This window comes from Talpa europaea, assembly GCF_964194135.1.
Source record: "Talpa europaea genome assembly, chromosome: 12".
Classification (NCBI taxonomy): Eukaryota; Metazoa; Chordata; class Mammalia; order Eulipotyphla; family Talpidae; genus Talpa; species Talpa europaea.
Window position 1 is genome coordinate 55,364,587 of NC_140079.1, and position 21,362 is coordinate 55,385,948.

At 34.9% G+C, this 21,362-nt stretch overlaps 1 protein-coding gene across 2 annotated transcripts in view; it reads right to left on the bottom strand.

Moving 5' to 3' along the window:
• CEP350 (centrosomal protein 350) overlaps nucleotides 1–21,362 on the bottom strand; it is a gene marked incomplete at both ends in the record, with an annotated part of 100,534 nt that overhangs the window by 49,346 nt on the left and 29,826 nt on the right. The window contains 10 exons of one of the 2 annotated variants that reach the window (XM_084251134.1): nucleotides 4,983–5,143; nucleotides 7,555–7,677; nucleotides 8,481–8,617; nucleotides 9,766–9,906; nucleotides 10,643–10,753; nucleotides 12,647–12,810; nucleotides 13,270–13,481; nucleotides 14,415–14,601; nucleotides 19,016–19,188; nucleotides 20,990–21,140. In XM_084251134.1, coding sequence (XP_084107260.1) covers nucleotides 4,983–5,143; nucleotides 7,555–7,677; nucleotides 8,481–8,617; nucleotides 9,766–9,906; nucleotides 10,643–10,753; nucleotides 12,647–12,810; nucleotides 13,270–13,481; nucleotides 14,415–14,601; nucleotides 19,016–19,188; nucleotides 20,990–21,140 — 1,560 coding nt within the window. Of the gene's footprint in view, nucleotides 1–4,982; nucleotides 5,144–7,554; nucleotides 7,678–8,480; nucleotides 8,618–9,765; nucleotides 9,907–10,642; nucleotides 10,754–12,646; nucleotides 12,811–13,248; nucleotides 13,482–14,414; nucleotides 14,602–19,015; nucleotides 19,189–20,989; nucleotides 21,141–21,362 lie in introns of both variants that reach the window. The other variant, XM_084251133.1, reaches the window with a different exon arrangement.

Consider the following 21,362-nt stretch of genomic DNA (forward strand, 5'->3'; position numbering starts at 1 on the left):
ATCAATAATTTGTATATGGATTTGGCAATTTGTTTATCCATTTCCCTCATTAAGGACATTTTCTTTGCTTTCGGTTTTCAGTAATTATAAATAATGCTGCTGTGACATCAGTGCATACATTTCTGTGTATACATAAATATTCTAATCATTTGGGTAAGTACCTAGGCATTTGATTGCTGGGTTATTGAAAGACACTGAAAATGTCTTTCAAAGGGGCCACTCTATTTTGCATTCTCATCAGCAATGAATACGAGCTCCTATCACTCTGCATCCTTGCCATTAATTTATTCAATTTTTTGGATTTTAGTCATTGTAACAGGCATGTTACAATATCTCACTGTGATTTAAATTTTCATTTCCCTGTAACATATATGATATTGAAAACCTTTTCCTATGTGTACTTCCTATGTCTACTTATTTTGCACTTTCTTCAATGAAGTATCTGCTCAGGTCTTTTGCATATTTCTTAACTGGGTTGTTGATCTTCTTGTTTTTGAGTTTTAAGCATCCTTCATATATTCTTGAAGTAAGTCCTTTACTCGATATGTGATTGGGAAATATTTTCTAACAGTTTGTCACTTATCCTTTCACTCTCTTAATAGTGTCTATTACAGAGAAGTTGTTGTGCTTTTTTTTTTAATTTTGACATAGTACAACTTATCAGTTTTTTCCTTCATGGATTATACTTTTGGTGTTGTACCAAAGAAAGATGACCTAGGTTTTCTCCTACGTTTTCCCTTATATACAGTTTTTTACTTTTTAAATGGTTTCATGTCTTTGAATCTTGGTTACCTTGTGTCTGGAGAGCTTTGGACTCTCCAGACTTCTAACTCTAGTTCTTCAACTCAGGGAGACTGCTAGGCTTCAAGGTCTAGGAACTCTCTCCAGGAAGTTAGCTAGGATAATCACAGTGCTTATATCTCATTCATCTCATCTGTTTTTTGGCTCTCACGAATTAATACTAAGTACCTGATGTCCAATGTCTTATTTTTTTATTTATTTAGACTTTTATTTATGTATGCATACAAGAGCTGGGATACAGGTCAGAGATGCTGGGGTGAGAGGATTCACCAGAGACAGAGTAGGGAACAGAACAGGCAGACTGAAATACACTGCTGAGGAGAGCAGCGGGCGAGACTGGAGAGGTCTGCTTCGCCATGTGGGTAGCTCCCTGGCCAGCCAGGGATCGAACTGGTGCTACAGAGGCTGCGGATTGCTTCATAGCGCGGTGCTTAACCCCTTGCACCACCAGGGAGGCCCTGATGTCCAATGTCTTAAATATAGTTATTTCATACGTTTTTGTCTGATATTTTAGGATGAAGGTTAAGTCTGATCACAACCTTCCACTGTGGCCAGAAGTAGAAGTTCAAGTAATTTATTTTTTAAATAAGTTAAATATATCGAAAAGTCACTGTTCATGACTTTTTAAATCAATCACTTGACAATTATTTATTCAGTTATTGTAGGCACCATGGCAAGCACTTAAGATACAGCATTAAACAAGTCATACAAGGTCACTATCTATCCTTCTGAGGTTCACAAACACTATCAATAATTAAATTTGTCATCAGTACTTTAAATACAAATACTAGTAAGATAAAATTTTGTAGAGGTTACATTAGTCCCACAGGAGAAATTAATAAGCAATTTCTACACTACTGACCTGTATCTGTTATTTCTCCCATGAGGTGAAAGTTGTCATTGATTCTAAAATCAATCTCATTAGTCTCTAATCCAGCAGTTCTCAAAATATATTTGATTTTGTGTATCAGTAAAAAACACGAGCATGCCCTCATAATATTTAGTCTGCTTGGGCTACCACAAAAGATCACCACAGATTGGGTGTTTAAACAAAAAATTATTTTCTCACAGTTTTAAAACACTAGAAATAAAAGATCAAGCTGCTAGCAGGTCTGGTTTCTACAAGCTAAGAATGGTAACCTCTTAGCTTCTCGTTGTGTCCCTAGAAGGCCTCTTCTCTGTGCATTTGTTCTTCTGCTGTCTTTTATTCTTCTTAGGACACCAGTCCTCCTGGTTGAGCGGCTCACCCTTATGACCACACTACAAGTAACCTTAATTTCATCCTTATAGATGCTATTTCCAAATAACACTCACAATGGAAGTTAGAGCTTCAACATGATAGTTTTTTGATAGTCTAAAATCTTTATATTATTTTTTCATATTTACCAAGTCAGGAAATATCTATACATCTTATATAAAATGATAAATGGAAAGAATGAAAACTAGATAAAATAGCATATGTCTTTTTAGAACATAAGAATTTTGAAGGGACACAATTCAGTACTTAACATTCCATTCTCCGGCTCCCCAAAACTCATGTCCTCCTACTATGCAGAATATATTTATTTCATCCCCATAGCTTCAAAGTTCTTTTTTTTTTTAAGATTTATTTATTTATACAAGCACTGGAGTACAGGCCAGAGGCATGGGAGGGTGACAGAATCCACCAGAGACAGAGCAGGGAGCAGAACAGGCAGAAGGAACAAAATACACTGCTGAGGGGAGCAGCGGGTGAGAGAGTAGAGGTCTGCCACGCCATGTGGGAATCTCCCCGGCAAGCCAGGAATCAAACCGGCACCGTGGAAGCGGCAGACAGCTTCACAGCACTGCGCTCAACCCGCTGCGCCACCGGGTAGGCCCAGCTTCAAAGTTCTTTACTCATTCCAGCATCAACTCCCAAGTCTTACTTAAATATCACCTAAACCAGGTATGGATGAGATGCAAGGAATGATTCAATTAGACACAAGATTTCTTTCTACCTGTGAACCAAGACTAATTATGTTCTTCCAAAATACATTGGTAGGACAGGCACAGAATACAAAATCCTATTCCACAAGGGAAAACATAAATAAGAACAGGGATAATGTGTCTCAGACAAGTCCAGAATACAGCATGGAAAATTCCATTTGATCTTAAGGTGGGAGAATAATTCTCTTTGGCCCGATGTTCAGACCTCCAGGGCTTATTGGGGTGGTGGCTATGTTTTCCAGGCCCACAGAGGTGGCCTTGCTCAGAGGAGAACGCTTTGCACATGGACCTTTGTGCTCCTGACTTGTGATTATAGCAGTTGCCTTGTTGACCTCTGAATCACCTTCGGGATCATTCTTCCCTCTTTTTTTTTTTAAAGTTTATCTCCTTTCTTTTTTTCTTTTTTTGAAGATTTATTTATTTATACAAGAACTGGGGTACAGTCAGAGGTGCAGGAGGGTAATAGAATTCACCACAGACAGAGCAGGGAGCAGAACAGGCAGACAGACTGAAGACACCGCTGAGGGGAGCAGCAGGCGCAACAGAAGAGGTCTGCCGCACAGGCTGGCAGGCCAGGAATCAGAACCCACTGCACCACCAGGGAAGCCCTCATCCCTCTTCTTAAAAGATAAAGCATGTTTACATCTGAATAGCTCTATTGTCTCATCCTGTAGAATCCTAGAAGTCTGAAAGCCTGCCTTCATTCCTTCTCAGTCCCCTTCAGAGCAAAATGGCAGTGTCTCTAAACCCATCTCTAGTCCCATCTTCTGCTGAGATGGTGTATTAATTCCATGTGTTATTACTTCAGGGAGTGACTGTCTAGCAACACATCTGATAGTCTCTCTAGAACACGCATTCTCACTTTTTACAATAAGCTGAGAGCTTTCCAAATCTTCAAGTTCTGGTTTCTTTTTCTTAACAATTCATTCGATTTATCTCTTCTCTCACATATTACTATAAGCAGTAAGGAGAAACTAGGCTATGGTATCAACATTTTGATTAGAAATTTTCTCAGCTAAATATCCAAGCTCATCACTTTTAACTTCCACTTTCTACAAAACACTATAAAGCAGTTCAGCCAAGTCTTGGCCATTTTTTAACAAGGCCTACCTCTCTTCCAGTTTCTAATAAAATGTTCCTCATTTCCATCTTCATCAAACATCAGAATCACCTTTAAAGTCTGCATCTTCAAGGCAATGTAGACTTTTTCTACGATACACCTCAAAAATCTACTGGTCTTTTACTCATTATCCAGTTCGAAACCATCTCCACATTTTTACTATTTGTTATAACAGTTTTCCACTTTTAGGAATCAAGATTTATTATTCAGCTGGGCTGCCATAACTATATACTGCTATACCCATACATTATATTCATTACAAAACTTACCAAATATATCTTAAAAGATTGAGAAAAATTAAGATATTTTCTTCTTGCAATCCAAAGTCTGTATTGCCCATCCTGCTTTGAAGACTACAGTTCTACACAATCAATTAAAAACATTGCTTAAGAGCAAGATATTAAAAAGAAAAATTTGGGTCCTCTCTGGTGGTGCAGGGGTTGAAGTCTCAGTGCTATCAGGCTGTTGCCAGACACTACGGCATGGGCTCGACCCCCAGCCACAAGCCAGTCCACATGGCGCTGTGGACCTCTCCTGTCTCGCCCATTGCTCCCCTTAGCAGTGTATTTCAGTAGATCCATCTGTTCTGCTCCCCACTCTGTCTCTGGTGAATCTTCTTGCCCCCCACACTTCTGGCTACACCCCACTTCTTGTATGCATAAATAAATAAATCTTTAAAAAAAAAAGGAAAAACAAAAATTTAGAATGGCGTCTGTTAATATTCTGGCTTAATGTATTAAAGGTATCATTTGTTGCCAGATTATAATTCTTACTTATGTTATTTACTACCCATGATTTGGTAAGAATATAGCTTTTATTTATAATCTAGGTAAAGTAATGAATTTTAATATAGTAATTATAGCCAATGTTATAAAAAACTGTAACTTTATAATATTGTTTACAATATAGTTTTAAATGATGTGCTCTTCTTTTTACATATCTGTAGGATAATAGTTTCACTTAGATAGATTCAATATCATACATAATCTTATCTTCAATACCACCATATTCTAATTATACCAACTGGCTCGGCTACAGGTATCTCAAAAGGTTCTGAAATCTTCCTAAAACATGTATGTACAAAAAAAGTTACCTTTCTCATCAGGAAGAGATGGTGCACTATCACTTCGTAGAGAATCGTCTGCAGCAGTCTGTACTTGCTCGTCAATAGAACTCTCCAGCTTTTCACCATGAAGTTTCTTCTCATTTTCCTTAGATAGAACTGAAGGACTTTCTTGACGGCTGCTACCACTACTGTTCATGGATATTATAGAAATAAATACACAAAAAAATAAAAAAAAAAAACAAAAAAACAAGGATCATAACTTTATAGAGTAAATTTATTTGGCCAAGAGAATATGCCTTATGACTAAGATGTAAAATGAAGAAAGATGTAATAGAAAACATAAAGTGCTTTTGTAGACAGAAGTCTGAGAAGAAATTTTTATAAAAGATGAGTAGGGAGAGGAGAAGAATGTTTCACCTTTAAACAATCATGATGGGCAATCACTGTCCTTAGGTTATTATTCCCCTTTTTTATTTTAAAATCAAATTTCTGAGATAAGGGGATTCTACTCACTGTTTTCACTTCCTTACTTTTCATCAACATCATGATTTCCATCCCAGCTGCTCACTTCTGTTTTTATAAACTCTACCTAAACTTCTAATTGCCAAATCCAGTAGGTAATCTATTTTCTCTGCAATATTAGATGGTGTTGACATTAGATGGTGTTGACATGCTAGCTCCTCCTTTAAAAGTTCTACTTGCGAACGTAGATGCAACAGAATGCTAGCATTAGGGTAATCTGGTGGAAAGATATTCGGGAACTTTGTATTACTCTTGCAACACTTATGCAAGCTTTGGAGGTACAACTATGACATGGTCCTTATCAGAATGGATATAATTAAAAAAGGCAAACAATAACATGTTGGATGTGGAAAATTTTATATTCTTGGTGGGAATGTAAAATAGAGCACCTCCTTTGTTAAACAATTTGTCAATTCTTCAAAATGCTAAACAGAGTAACTATATGACCCAGAAATCCCACCATCTAAGAGAAATGAAAACATAGGTCCACACATATGTCCACACAGAAATGTAAATAGTAGAACTACTCCTTACAGTCAAAAGTAGAAACAATCCAAATGTCCATTAATGATGGATAAATAAAATGTGGCATATCCAGACCATCAAATATTATTTGTCAAATAAAGGAATAAACTACTGACACATGATAAATGAAAACACTACACTAAATCAGAGAAGCCAGTCACAAAGGACTATACACTGTATGACACCACTTGTATGAAATGTCCCAAATAGACAAACTCATTGTGAACAGAGATAGAAAGCCAATTATTGGTTGCCACAGGCTGGGGAGAAGGGACCTAAGAAACTGATATGTAGAGGGAGAGAATTATGAAAATGAAACCCTCAATAAACTTCTAAACTCATCTATAATTGTCAAGTAAAGGAACAGGATATAGAAGGTGGTAATGACTAATATATTTAAGTGCTGTGAGAGGATACAGAAGGGATACCTAAAGCAGACTAGATTTTTGAAGGGGAAGTAAAAGGTAAATAAATGAAAAGGAGGTTGAAAGTTCTAGAATGAAGTCATATTACAGGCAATCGCAGAGAAACAAAGAGCTTGGCTCTTTCAGAGAACTGGAAATAAAAATTAGTGGAGTATCCTAAGAGGGGAAATGTCAACAGACAAGACTGGAGACAGACCAACGTTCAATTAAAGGGACTTTCATGTTACACTAAGTGGCACTGAGAGAACACTGAATGTTTCAAGCAGGTGAATTCCAACTGGCTATAAATTTTTTTAAAATCACTCTAGTTATATAGTTAATGAAGAGTGGGAAAAGGTTAGCGAATAGGGAAGACCTACTAGGATCTCACTGCAGTAACATAGATGATGACCTAAATGGAGTAAGTTTCAACAAAGGTATCCGTGAAGTTAATGAAAATCACATAGTTCCAGACACACAGTAGGTACTCAGTAACTACTGGTATTTACTCCACATTAATTGTCATGTATTTTATTTTTCATGATTTTTTTAAATTGAGGTTTTACTACACTATGACAATATAGGTATTCTATACTTCTAAGAATGCTAGGAATTCTAAGAACGCTAAGAATGCTACACTTCTAACCTCTAGAATCTTCTGATCCAAGAACAGAGCCACAATTAAAAATTATAGCTGTTACTACAGCACAAGTACCAATGACAAAACACAAATATTCTTTTGTTACACTAAAGATTAGTACATAAAGTAATGTCAAAAAATAAGGGTATCAGCAAAGCAATGTACAATAAACATAGGCTTCAGAACTACACAGATAAACCAATTTTTAACTCCATGTTGTGCCACTATATGTGACATTGGGTGAGTTTAACATCTCCATTAGCCTCAGTTTCCCTATCTAAAATGATGAAAACATCTGATCTGAAGATTAAATTTATGAAAAACAATGTATATACTGCCAGTACAATATAGGCTCTCAAAGAATGATTGCTAGAATTTTATATGGCTTAGTAACATTGTAAGTCAGCTAATTAAATGAGGGAATCCAGAACTTTAAAGAGCAGACACTGTTCCACTTAAAGAAATATTAAGAAGTCAAAAACAAAGAGCAAGATTTAAGCCATTTTACCTTCTGTCATGATTTTTGTATCTTGAAGATTCAGAATAACTATCATATGAAGGGGAATACTTCTGATGCTTGGAGTCAAGAGTCCCTTCTTTACTCTGAGAGAAGGAAACAGACTGACTTTTCCTATGAAGGAAATTAAAAATGATTAAACATTCCAAATGTCTAATAAGATAAATACTCCTTAATATTAGCATGAGATAAAATTTTGAAAGAATCAGTATTATGAAATCATTGTCACAAAGCATATGAGAAAGGCAATCAGCCTAGAAAAGGGTACCACACATTAAAGTATCTTTTGCTCCATTGTGAGAAATAGACACAATACTCCAAGTATCAACAAATGTGCACAGAAACTAATGAATTAGGGACAAATTGCAATGTAAAAAAAGAGACAGACAAATACGATTTCATCCCCTGGCTTTACCTAAAAAATTTTCTGATGACTTTCTATCAATCCTAGGATAAACAGCAAAACTCTTAAGGTTTGCAAGGTTCCACCATGTTCTGATTCTTGCAATATCTTCTTCCTTTCTCAGCCCCACTTTGCTCTCTGTCTCCACTCACGCTGGTCTACATTCATTTTCTCTTACTATTTTTGCATGCATTGATCTGCCTTTTCTTACCTCCTTTATATCACTGACTCCTTTTTATTCGCTAGATCTTACTAGAAGCTTTCTTCCTTAGGAAAACCTTCTCTGACTTTCTTGCATGCCCTTGCTATTCAAATTCCTGTGTTATATGTCTCGGAGACCTAAGTTCCTTCTTCTGTAACACTTCAGTTTATAAGCAGTCATTCATGTAAGTGAATAGCTGATTAAAGTCTATCTTCTCCACCAGACTATACACCCATAATCATATTCCCAATATCCACAATAGTGCATGAGAAATAGTAAGTATCATTATATATTTGCTCAGTTAATATTAACCTATCTGTTTCAGTTCTGGTCCTCAGTTGTTTCATGAAGACTGAAGTGTGTTGCCTCTGGTGGTCATATAGTGTTGCTAGGGGAGCTCCTGAAGCAGTGATGGCATCTGAGATATGAGTTCGAGTCAACTCTGCCATCTAAACATGAACACATACAAGGCAAAAGTAGATTTAAAAAGATAATGTCACAGAAGATCTGAGAGGGAGCATAGTGATCTTAGCTATCTGGATTGAGACCAAGCAAATTCTGCTAACATAGATGAAATATTATAGGTCAGTTATTTAGACTCTAAGTCTCACTGGCTTCCTTATAAAATAAAGCATTGGACCACATGATTTCTAAGGTTTCACAAGGCTGTAACAATCTATGAGTTAAACAAAAAACCTTCCCATTATATAAAAGCAATGGTAAATCAAATATTAAATCTTCCTTTAAGGATCAATACAATTCCTACTTCCTATCTAAGTATTTTCTGATCAATAACATGAAGTACATTTTCCCTACTATTAAGCCGCAATATACAGAGACAGTAGTAAAAGAATTATGCCTTTAACCTCAGTAATAATAAAAGACACTAACATCACAATGAGTAGAAAATGAAACACCTTTGGGCCTCCCTGGTGGTGCAAGGGTTAAAGTTTCAGTGCTATCAAGAAATTACCAGCCACTGCAGCATGAGTTCGAATCCCTGGCCAGGGAGTTAACCCACATGGCGCAGCAGACCTCTCCCTCTTGCCCACTTCTCCCTTCAGCAGTGGATTTCAGTAGCTCCACCTGTTTTGCTCCCCACAATGTTTCTGGTGAATCCTCTAATCCTCCAGCACCTTTGGCCTACACCCCAGTTCTTGAATGCATAAATTAAAAAAAAAAAAAGTAAATACAACTTAAAAAAAACCATGAAACATCTTCATATAAAACAGGACAGAGGTTCTCTGGGACCAAGATTGGAAACTGAATCAAAGGGAATGAGGAAACTTTAAGAGAGTCGAAATTCACCAACTGTATACTTAAAATGGATGCATTTCATTATTCATAAATTACACATCAACAAAATAAAAAAATTTTAAAAAGAGTTCTTCTCCATCTTTTATCTGTCACTAAATCATTCACACATATAACACACTGCAACGCAAAACCTCTTCTTGGAAATGGATATGGTCCCCCACTGAAGGTGATTAACTTCCAAAATATGTATTTGCTAGACAGAAACCCATCACTGTTAAGACCAAAGTTATTCACACTGACTAAAAAGAACTACAAAAAAAAGTTTCTCAGAGGCTCTTACTTCACAGATTTGGCGTGCTGCATCTGTGGTGAGGCGAGCAGTCTCTGTTTGCTGAGTGGCTATTTTACAAGTTGCTTCCTGCAGGACTTCAGTTACTTCCCGTTGTGATTTAACAACCTGCTGTAATGATTCCGCATGGACCTGTATATAAAAGAGAGTAAAAAGAAGAGTGATGTTTCAGTCTCTTTCCACCCCCAAAATTTTAAATTTATAAATTTGTTTCAATGATAAAATTCCTTGTTAAAAAAAAATACTTGACTACCATTTGGATTTCTTTTTTTTTTTAAAAAAGATTTATTTATTTTTATACAAGAATTGGGGTAAAGGCCAGAGATGCAGGGGGTGAAAGGATTCACCAGAGACAGAGCGGAGAAAAGAACTGGCAGACGGACCAAACAAAGTACACTACTGAAGGGAGCAGCGGGCGAGACAGGAGAGGTCTGTCCCGCCATGTGGGTTTCTCCCTGGCCAGCTGAGTATCGAACTCATGCTGCAGTGGCTGCGGATTGCTTCATAGGTTGCATCTTAACCCCTGTGCCACCAGGGAGGCCCAGCATTTGGATTTCATGTCTTAGTTTCTAGAGTAAAAATCTGGAGTCTTAAAATCATTGCTGGTGACTCATAACTCTACCGCTTGTAACTTTATGTGTCTATAGACAAGTAACTACACCATGTATCTCAATTTCCACTTCTCTAAATCAGGAATAAAAGGAGTTGCTAAAGACTCAAATGACATGAAATTAACCCACAAAGCATAATGTATTAAAAATTACTACTTATACTGTTTCTTCTTTACTTTTATATAACTGAAAGAATACTACAGTGAAAGATAGAAATTTTGGATTAAAGAACGATTAACTGCTGCAAAATAAGTTACCTGAGCTGCTTTGTTTCGAGTTTCTTCTAATTGTCTCTGACACTCCAGAGCCTCTTGTTCAGCTTTTAATTTGAAAAGGGCCAAGTCTCTTTCATGACGTTGCTGTTGTGCCTGCAAAATAAAAAAAAAAAATGAGCAACTATTAATTCTAAGGCTAAAATGTTTTAACACAGTGGCTATATTAAACACACCACTATTTGCCCTCACAAATCTTTTGAAGGAACCAGTTAGTCTGAAAAAAAAAAGACAGTAGATAGGACAGACATCAATCATTATTCCAAATATTTACTGAAAAAAAGCTGGTTTTAAGACTCCTACATTCAATATTACACTGCTGAGAGAAATATTTTAAAACTTAAATAGAAAAGAATTAGAATTAGAAGTTGCAATACTATTAAGATACGCATTCTCCCCTAAACTGATTCAGTGTTATTCTAATCAAAATCCCAGCATACTTTTTTGGGGGGTGGGGGTGGAGGCAAAAATTGGCAAACTGATTCTAAAAGTTATGTAAAAATGTAAATAAGCTAGGAAGGCCAAAACTATCTTCCAAAGTAATAAAACTACACTGATTTCAAAGCCACAGTAGTAATACAGTATAACACTCATAAGAAGGATAGAAAAACAGATTAAAGGAAAAGAAGAGGCCCTATAAATATAACCACACAGTTACTTAATTGCTGATAAAGATGCCAAGGTAATTTATGTCTTTTTAAGAAAATGGAACAACTGAATAACTATATGAGAGTATAGATAAATTTTGACTCCTTCCTCACACATAATTAACTAGCAACAGTTCACACACTTAAATGTGAAAGTCAAAATTACCTAAAGTTTTTGGGAAAAATATAAAAGAATATCTTTATTAGAGTATCTCAGGGTAAGGCAATAATTTCTTAGAAAACAAAAGGTACTAGCATGAAAGAAAAAGTTAAAAACTAGATTTTATGAAAACAAACATCTTTTATTTTTTCAAAAGATAAAATTCAAAAAATAAACAGGCAAGCAAAGGCTAAAAAACAGTATCTGAATCATATCTGAAAAGGACTTGTTTCTAGAATATATAAAAAACTCTTACAAATTAAAAAAACAATCCAATTAAGAAATGGGTAAAAGATAAATATTCAAATTATAAAAAATATATAAAACCTCCTACGTCACAATATATTTCTTCACACTCACTAGATACTTTTTCACACTCACTCTCATATATTGTTGCATAAGCACAAGTTGTTACAACTATTTTGGAAAAAAGTATGGCAATTTCTTATAAACATATACTTCACCCAAGCAATTATATTCCTACGTATTAACCTAAGAAAAATGAAAACACATTCAATACAGCAAGTTGCAAAAAAAAAAATGGTCATAGCAGGAAGGTTTATAATAGCCAAGAACTGAAAATGATACAAATGTATATCAACCGAATAGATAAGCAAATTGTAGTATTTGATGGAGTATCATTAATCATTAATGATATTAGAATCATTAATCATTCCAGATACCATTATACTCTACTGAGGAACACTGTTTAAGACTTTCACTGAATTTTGTTAGCAAATGAGAAGTTCACATCATCTGAAATTCAACAAACACTGGATCTCTTTTCTTTTTGGTACAAAGCATTAAAACAAAACAAAAATATGTCATTTCTGACTTTTCAGTAAAAAGAGAAAATAGTAAGAATGTTTAATTAGCTAATTTCACTGTCAAAAAAGGGAGAGAACATAAAAATGAAGTGTGTTGGAGAGAAAATGATTGTATTATTATTCTACTGCCAAATACTGCATGTTCAGTTCTCCTTTTAGTTCTCTATATAGTGTTGATTTTCCCATAGTCAATTGTAGATGCTATGTAGCATTCTATTTTTTTCTACCTGGAATGTTAAAATTTGGGGTTTCATAAAATTCATTATTGAGACTATTTTAGACAGTAAGGAAGTGGGAAAAAAAAAAACCAAAACACAACAACACAGAAAGCTAAAGAAGAAAACTCCACTAATACCTTTATGATCTGAGCCAGGGACACACTCTCCTGCTGAGCAAGAGAAATCCCCCTAACTCTTTCTACATCTGACAGCTGACGCACCGACTCCTCAATGGCACTCAAGTAATTGAGTTCGGCGGCCATTCGATGCTGGAGGCCAGCAGGAGAAAAGCGTTTAGAACCTAGAAGGCACAACAAATATCAATTGTGAAAAGTTCACATGAAATCACATCTCAGGTTTCTAAAATTTACTTCTCTTTTTAATGGTCAAAAACAAGCCCACTTTCCTCTGTAGGCTACAATGACAGTACAATGTATTCTACTTCTGATATATATGTGTGTGTACATGTGTGTGTACACCTATAAACACTTCAGAGTACACATATAAGGTACATTTTTCAGGTATTTTTTGACTAAAACTGGCAAGATGGGAAATTCACCAATATTGAATTGCTTGTGTTTTTCAGTATTTATTTTCCTGCACATTTTTATTTAATACTTCAAAAAGTAATCACATTCACTTGAAATAACATTTCCCTGTGGTTCAATGAAAAGAAAAGGTATTTTCAGAAAAGAAAAAAAACAAAAACAAAAACCAAGTATGACATTTTTAAAATTACAATTGTAAGGGTCTAACTTGCCTGGAGTTGAAGTCATATCTGTAGTTCTGCTGGCAGGCAGATCAGTGAAATCAGCATTAGGCTTAAATCCTGTTGTAGCTGAAGGAATTATTACTGAGGATTTAGATCTTTCTAACGAAGTTCCTGGAAGGTCAAACTGCAACAATTTCTGAGAACTTGGAGAAAGGGGAGAAGCTGGAGTTTTCTGAGATCTTCCCTTGTCTGACGAGACACTAGAAATTTTGTTTTACCAAGACATCAGAGAAAGGAAAATTACTTCAAGAATCAGCTAAACAATTTATAAAATAGCATGCATTACTTTCTTTATCAACATTAGATATAAAAAGCCACAATTCAAGCATTTATTCATCCAAGACAATCACTACGGTGAATGAATAACTATGAGTGTTCTTCTAATTGCCAGATTTACAATGATCAACAAGTTAGGTATAAACCTTACCCAAAATAAGATTAAAAAAAAAAACTTCCTTGATTCTATTAACACTTAGCTCTTTTCTCTAAAATGTATACATATCATAAATTAATCACTGTAGTATAAGGCAAAATCCTCTATACTATACTATACTATACTTAGACCTTACAAAGCAATAAAATTACAGTCATATATATGGATAGCAAGGTCAAGCCTATCTTATAAAAATGTCTTAAAAAGGCTGATGTCTAAAATATCATTCTGTATTAAAAATTAAAAAATTACAAAAACAATTCTCCTGTCATTCCTCTAATCTCAGGAGACTCAGAGCAAAAATTTATTTTCATATTAACCATCTCTAAGAACTTAATTTAATATATATTCACTTAGTTCTATCCACCTTTTAATGCTATAGTCTTTCCAAACTTTCTAATAATGTTTATCAAATACCTGCTTATTAGAAACATCTCTTTTTAGTAAAAATGAAGTATTAAAAAAATAAAACAAGTCAGTTATATATGGTCAATGAAAAGAGAAAATATTAAGAATGTTTGATTAGCTGATTTAAACACTCAAAAAAAGGAGAGGATAAAATAAAGATTAAAAATTAGGGTTATGAACAGAACTACAAAGTCTATTCAGGAAATAAACTTGTTAATTTTTTTCTTTTAAATTAATGATACTGTAAATTTAATTAAATGTCAATTACAGTATAAAATGTATATTACTATACCTCACAGAATGCCCAGAAAGATCATCCAAAGTGCTATCGGTGTCAAGAGTCTGCTCATAATCTTTAACAGAAACTCTGTTACTGGTTCCAGATTTCTTTCCCTGATGAGAGCCACGTTCTGAACTAGAGAGTACTTTTTCCTCATCAAGAAGTGAATTCTGAACATTTCCAGTGAGTGAATCTAGCCCTGTAAAGTAAATGTTACAGAGCTGACTTCCAATATTAGAAGTTACTGACAGATAACACTTTAGTAAAATAATAAAAAATAAAGACCAGAACATTTAAAAATTGACTTATTTTTAAAATATACACAAAATAAAGCAGTTCACCCTTCTGCTTCGATTTAAGTAAAGTGAAGTCTCTTCCTTTCATATCTTCTACTATTAAAAAGTAAACTCTTCTGGGCCTCCCTGGTGGCACAAGAGGTTAAGACAGCGCAACCTATGCAGCTATTCACAGCCACTGCTGCATGAGTTCGATCCCTGGCCAGGGAGCTACCCACATGGCATAGCAGACCTCTCCTGACTTGCCCACTGCTCCCCTCAGCAGTGTATTTCAGTCAATCTGCCTCTGTTCCCCGCTCTGTCTCTGGTGAATCTTCTCACCCCCACACCTCTGGACTGTACCCCAGTTCTTGTATGCATAAATAAATCTTTGGGGGAAAAAAGTAAACTATTCTTAAATCAATTGGTTTAAGAAAAAGATGTATTAAAAAAAGAATTATTACTCTATCCCAGTGAAAAAGTAAACAAAAAGGAGTTTTATAAGGATAAAATTCAGACCAGAGAGAAAAATGCAATTAACTATACAATCCTTTTGAAACTCATGGCAAGAATTATGCATGGTAATCTATTTTTAATATTTTGAGAATCCTCTATATTGTGTTCTATAGAAGCTGTACTAGTATACATCCCCAACAGTGTTCGAGGGTTCCTTTTTCTCCACTTCTTCACCAACACTTGTTTCTAGTCTTTTTCATATGGGCCAGTCACCTAATTATGTTTTTGATTTCTATTTCCCAGACAAGTGATGATGAACTACATGAACAGCCATTCTACTCTTCAGTATCTACCCTAAGAATACAAAACACTTATTCAAAGGAATATATGTACTCCTATGTTCATTACAGCCCTATTTATAATAACTAAAGTTATGGAAATGACCTAAATGCCCAAGAAGAATGGAGCAGATCAGAAAAATGGCATGTATATGCACACACCAAACATTAGAATAGTACTCAGATATAAAAACCAGATGAACTGCCATTTGCACCATGAATGGAACTGGAAAGGATAATGCTAAGTGCAATAAGTCAGAAGTATAAAGGCAAATATCAAATGGTCTCACTTATATGTGGAATATAGAGAAACATAACAAAGGGACAGTCAAAACCAAACCAATAATAAACTCTTACCTAACTATAAAACTGAGGCAACCAGGAGGTGGATGAGGGGAGTTAGGGAGGGAAGGGGCCCAATGGAACATTTTTTTTTTTTTTTTTTTTATAAATTTTATTGTTATATTCCCCATACAATTGCAGCCCCCCATTCTGACCCCAATCCCTCCCCTCCCGCCCCCGCCCCCCTAAAAGTGTCTCTGGTTCATAGTTTTTTGTTGATTTTGATTTTCACTTTCTTATAGTTATTCATTTTCCTGGTCCCTTATTTAAGTTTTCTAGATTCCTGCTATGAGTGAGACCATCCGGTATTTTTCTTTTTCTTTTTGGCTTATTTCGCTGAGCATGATCCCTTCCAGCGCCATCCATGTTGCAGCAAATTGCATGTGTTTATCTTTTTTGAATGCTGAGTAATATTCCATGGTATATATGTACCACATCTTCTTGATCCAGTCATCTATTTTTGGGCATTTGGGTTGTTTCCAAAGCTTAGCTATTGTAAACAGTGCTGCTATAAACATAGGGGTGCAGGTGTTCTTTGGAATTGATGTTTCTGTGTCCTTTGGGTAAATACCTAGGAGTGGAATTGCTGGGTCATATGGAAGCTCTATGTTTAGTAGGTCCAGAAATCTCCACACAGCTTTCCACAGTGGTTGGACCAGTTTGCACTCCCACCAACAGTGCAGAAGAGTTCCTTTTTCTCCACACCCTCGCCAACATTTGTTGTTGCTAGTTTTTTTAATATGTGCCATTCTCACTGGTGTAAGATGGTATCTCATGGTAGTTTTGATTTGCATTTCCCTGATGACAAGTGATGTTGAACATTTTTTCATATGCCTGTTGGCCATTTGCATTTCCTCTTCAGAGAAGTTTCTTTTAAGCTCTTCTGCCCATTTTTTGACTGGATTATTTTCTTTGTTGTTGTTGAGTCTCATCAGCTCTTTGCAGATTTTTGTGATCAGTCCTTTATCATTAGTGTTGGGTGCAAAAATGTTCTCCCAGTTGGTGGGGTTTCTCTTTGTTTTTGTTATTGTCTCTTTTGCTGTGCAAAAGCTCTTTAATTTGATATAGTCCCCAATGGAACATTTTGGAGGATTGTTGGGGCACCAATGGTGGGCAGGATATGAAAGAATATATTTGTAGCAGTTTGAACCTATGACCTTCGGAGCAAATACAAAGATGTAAACCTACTTCACATCAATAAACATAATCTGGGGGAAAAAAAGAATTAGGTAGCCATATTCTGTTCATATTCTCTGACTCAGAATAATATTGGTTGTATGAATATCTTTAAGGAGGTTATTAAAACAAAAACTACACATAGTATCTAAAACATAACTCCATACATATTTACTAATAAAGGTTAGCGGTAACCTACTGGCAGAGCAAAACAGCATGCAAAATGTGGTTCCATACATGTTAATATTTCCTATTTACGTGTGGCTTTGAATTATATCTATGGATTTTGCTAAAATTGAACACCCATTAGACTACTATTGAACAAACAAAACAGATGACAAGTGTTGGCATGGATGCAGAGAAAGTGGAGCCTTTGTGCAAAACTAGTGGGAATGTACAATGATGCAGCCACTAAGGAAAAGAGTACACCAGTTCCTCAAAAACTTAAAAAGAATTACTGTTCAATTTAACAAGTCAACATCTGGGTAGATACACAAAATAACTGAATGCAGGGACTCAAGCTATTTGTACACCAATGTTCATAGCAATTATTCACAACAGCCAAAAGTTGGAAATAACCAAAATATCCACTGACACATCCTACAATATAAATGAACCTTGAAGACATTATTCTAAATGAAATAAGCTAGACACAAGAGAATAAATACTATATCCTGCCACAACCTGGAGTAGTTCAACTCATACAGACAGAAAGCATAACAGTGATTTACAGGGGCTGGGAGAATGGGGAATTATTGTTTAATGGATATAGTATTAATATGTGATGTGAAAAAATTTTTGAGGTGGTGAAGGTTGCACAACAATGTGAAATAGCTTAATGGTACTAAACTGTGTATTTGAAAGTGGTTAAAATGATAAAGTTTAGGGCCTCCCCAGTGATGCAGAGGGTTGAACGCAGTGCTGTGAGGCTGTCCGCAGCCTCTGTCGTGTGGGTTCAATTCCTGGCCGGCCAGGGAGATTCCCACATGGCTTGGCAGACTTCTCCTGTCTCACCCGCTGCTCCCCTCAGCAGTGTATTTTGGTAGTCTGCCTGTTCTGCTCCCTGCTCTGTCTCTGGTGAATTCTCTTACCCTCCCACACCTCTGGCCTGTGTCCCAGCTCTTGTATAAAAATAAATATTAAAAAAAAAAGATAAAAGTTTATGCTGTGTATTTTATCATAACAAAATAAATATAAAAGCTAAAAAATGTTAGCATTGATTATTTCTAGATACAAAGATTACAGATGATTTTTTAATATTTAGTTTTCTATACTGACTTCTCTTTCCTCCATTTTTTTAATGTGATGAACAGGTTTATTTTTACAATTAGGACAAACAATTTTGGAAGCAAAATTACTCCCTAGAGGCCATAATGTGATTTTAAGAGTACTTTACCTAATTACTATGTCTTCTTACCTCTAGGCCTGCACAGTAAATCACAACCAAGAGTGGAAATGAGGGGACTGAACGATATTTCATTGGGTCAGTTACTGTACTTACATGGGGATGTACATACTACTTGTTAATTTCAAGTAAGCTTCAAAATCACTACATAAAGCATTTATTATCATCTTTACAGATAAGAAATTTAAGTATTATATTCAAGGATGCTCAAAGGTGTGCATAAAAATACTACAAAGTTTTTAAAAAGCAGTTGAAAACAGTGCCATTTGTATTTCTGTCTTTAATACAGATGCTTGTGTACACCTGGTTTTATATTGGAAAAATATATACCAAAAATGTTAATAGCCATCTTTAGCAGCAGGATCAACAGACACTTCTGTTTCTTATATAGTTGTTTGTCTATAATTATTAATTTTATATCACTGCAAATGTATTCCCTTTGTATTAAGGAAAAGATTTATAATATATATAGTAAAAGATATTGTATTTCTAATGGTAAATAAATGAATGCTAACATTAAGGAAATTTATATAGCTTTTTTACAGAATCAAATCATAACATTTAAATACTACCACTGTATCATTAGTAAAAGGAAATGCCACCATTTAGAATCCTACTTACATTCTATTTTCTCCTTTTTTCCTTTCTTTCCTTTAGAAGAAGCAGATGAATGAGACGATGCAGCAGAGTGGGCCCCCGATGAATGCTGGGAAGTAACATCCACAGAGGAAAGCTCATAGGCAGACTTTCTGTTAGACAGGTCCTCTTGAATGCCTAAACTGCTACCACCAGCACTGTCACAGAATATGTAATAGAGGTTAAAGAAATTAAGCCTTTAAATGCTGCTAAAACAATAGATATTTAAAATCTATTTAATTACTAGGAGAACATAACCATAGTCAAAGATACCTTCCATTTTTCTTTTTTGTTTTCCTACTATATAAAAACGGGTTGTTCCCTATGCCCCAATTTATTACTTAAAAATATTTCAGGGAGTTGTTTACTGAAATGAAAACAATAAAAATGGGTAATTCAGACAGATAAGAAAAAGATATAATGTTGGATACTGGCATATTTGGCCATGATTCTTATTCAAATTTATAATTTAATATCTTCTAATTATTTTCCTTCTGATAACCTCATAGAGAATAATAATTTACCATTTTCTAATTCAAATTAGAAATAAAGTACAATAATTCATATTGACAGGTGATATTAAACATCATCACAATTAAATCCTTACAAGTTTTGACTTAAAAATTTAATCTTTTCAAAAAAATCAAAATCAACAAGCAACTATGAACCAGAGACATACTACGGGGGCGGGGGAGGGGTGAGGAGGGATTAGGGTCAAAATAAGGGGGGCGAGAATTGTATGTGGAATATAACCAAAATGAAAATGCATACAATTGTGCAAAAAATAAAAATGGTGTAAGAATTATATAAAATAATTAAATAATTAAATAAAAAATCTAATCTTTTCTTTGGAGCACAAAACTATTCTGCTATAATTTTAATAATTTATTAATTTTGTTAGTCCAACTAGATGTACTTTTTAAAAATCATCCAATAATTATGTGGATTACAATACGTAATTTATGGAGAAAATTATATTGAATACAAGTAACTGCAGATTATATAACAAAACTTAGTGAGGAAATTTTCTCTAGCATAGTCTGATTCACTTATTATGTGATTTCTTACAAGTAACTTAAGCTTGGTGCTTCAGTTTTCTCTCCAAAATAGGAATAGGAACAGTAATACTTGTCACATGAGATTATTATAAGAACGAATTAATACAATAAAGCCCTCTTAGTACCTTGCACATTAAACTTTTAATAAATATTATGCCACCTTCATTTTTCAAAGTTTGCAAAATTTAAGATGTTATCCTAATTATTAAAAATATTACTGATTGCTTGGGATCATGGAGTCAAGGATCTATAGGGTTGTCTTCAATTCTATCATGTAAAACCATTTCTTAATTTTGTATTTCACTTAATATTCATAACACTCTAACAGATAGGTACTATTATTTTCCCTTTTACAGGTAAGGAAATTCGAGGCACAGGGAAGGTAAATAATATGCCCAAAGACAAAAATTGGGAGATCCAGGATTTAAACCCCAGGTAGTCTGGCTGGATATATTTTTTTTTTTTTTTTTTTTTATAAATTTTATTGTTATATTCCCCATACAATTGCAGCCCCCCATTCTGACCCCAATCCCTCCCCTCCCGCCCCCGCCCCCCTAAAAGTGTCTCTGGTTCATAGTTTTTTGTTGATTTTGATTTTCACTTTCTTATAGTTATTCATTTTCCTGGTCCCTTATTTAAGTTTTCTAGATTCCTGCTATGAGTGAGACCATCCGGTATTTTTCTTTTTCTTTTTGGCTTATTTCGCTGAGCATGATAAGATTTATACGATCTGAAGAGAAACCAGAGTATGTGGCTGGATATATTTTAGTAACTACTATGCTATGTAGCTCAACATGTATCCTTAAACAAGCAAAATTTGATTAATATTCAGACCACACTTCTCACTTGTACATTTTTCTTTCACTTCAGATTTTATCCCATAATGTGAATATATTCTTACTTAGGTTCAAGAGCTGATTTTTTTTCTGTCAATGCCCCACTCCCTGAAGAGGAAACAAAATCATCTTCATATGAAACACTGCTTAAAGGGGTTGTGATGGCATTCACAGGCCGCGATGGTGATGTTCCTCTTTCCAACCTGTCTTCAAACCCTATAAAAAATAGTAATTGATAATGTCTTAAAACCCAAGTCAAAAACTACAAGCAAAGTATTCTGCAGCATGGCATTAACAAAATGGATTTAGGGACATTTTAGTTTGCTTTTTAGTATTGCTTCTTTTCAATTTATCTTTATGTCTAACAATACATTTTTAACTTTTGATTATGGAAATTTTCAAACATATATGAAAACAGAGAGACTATCATAACTAATA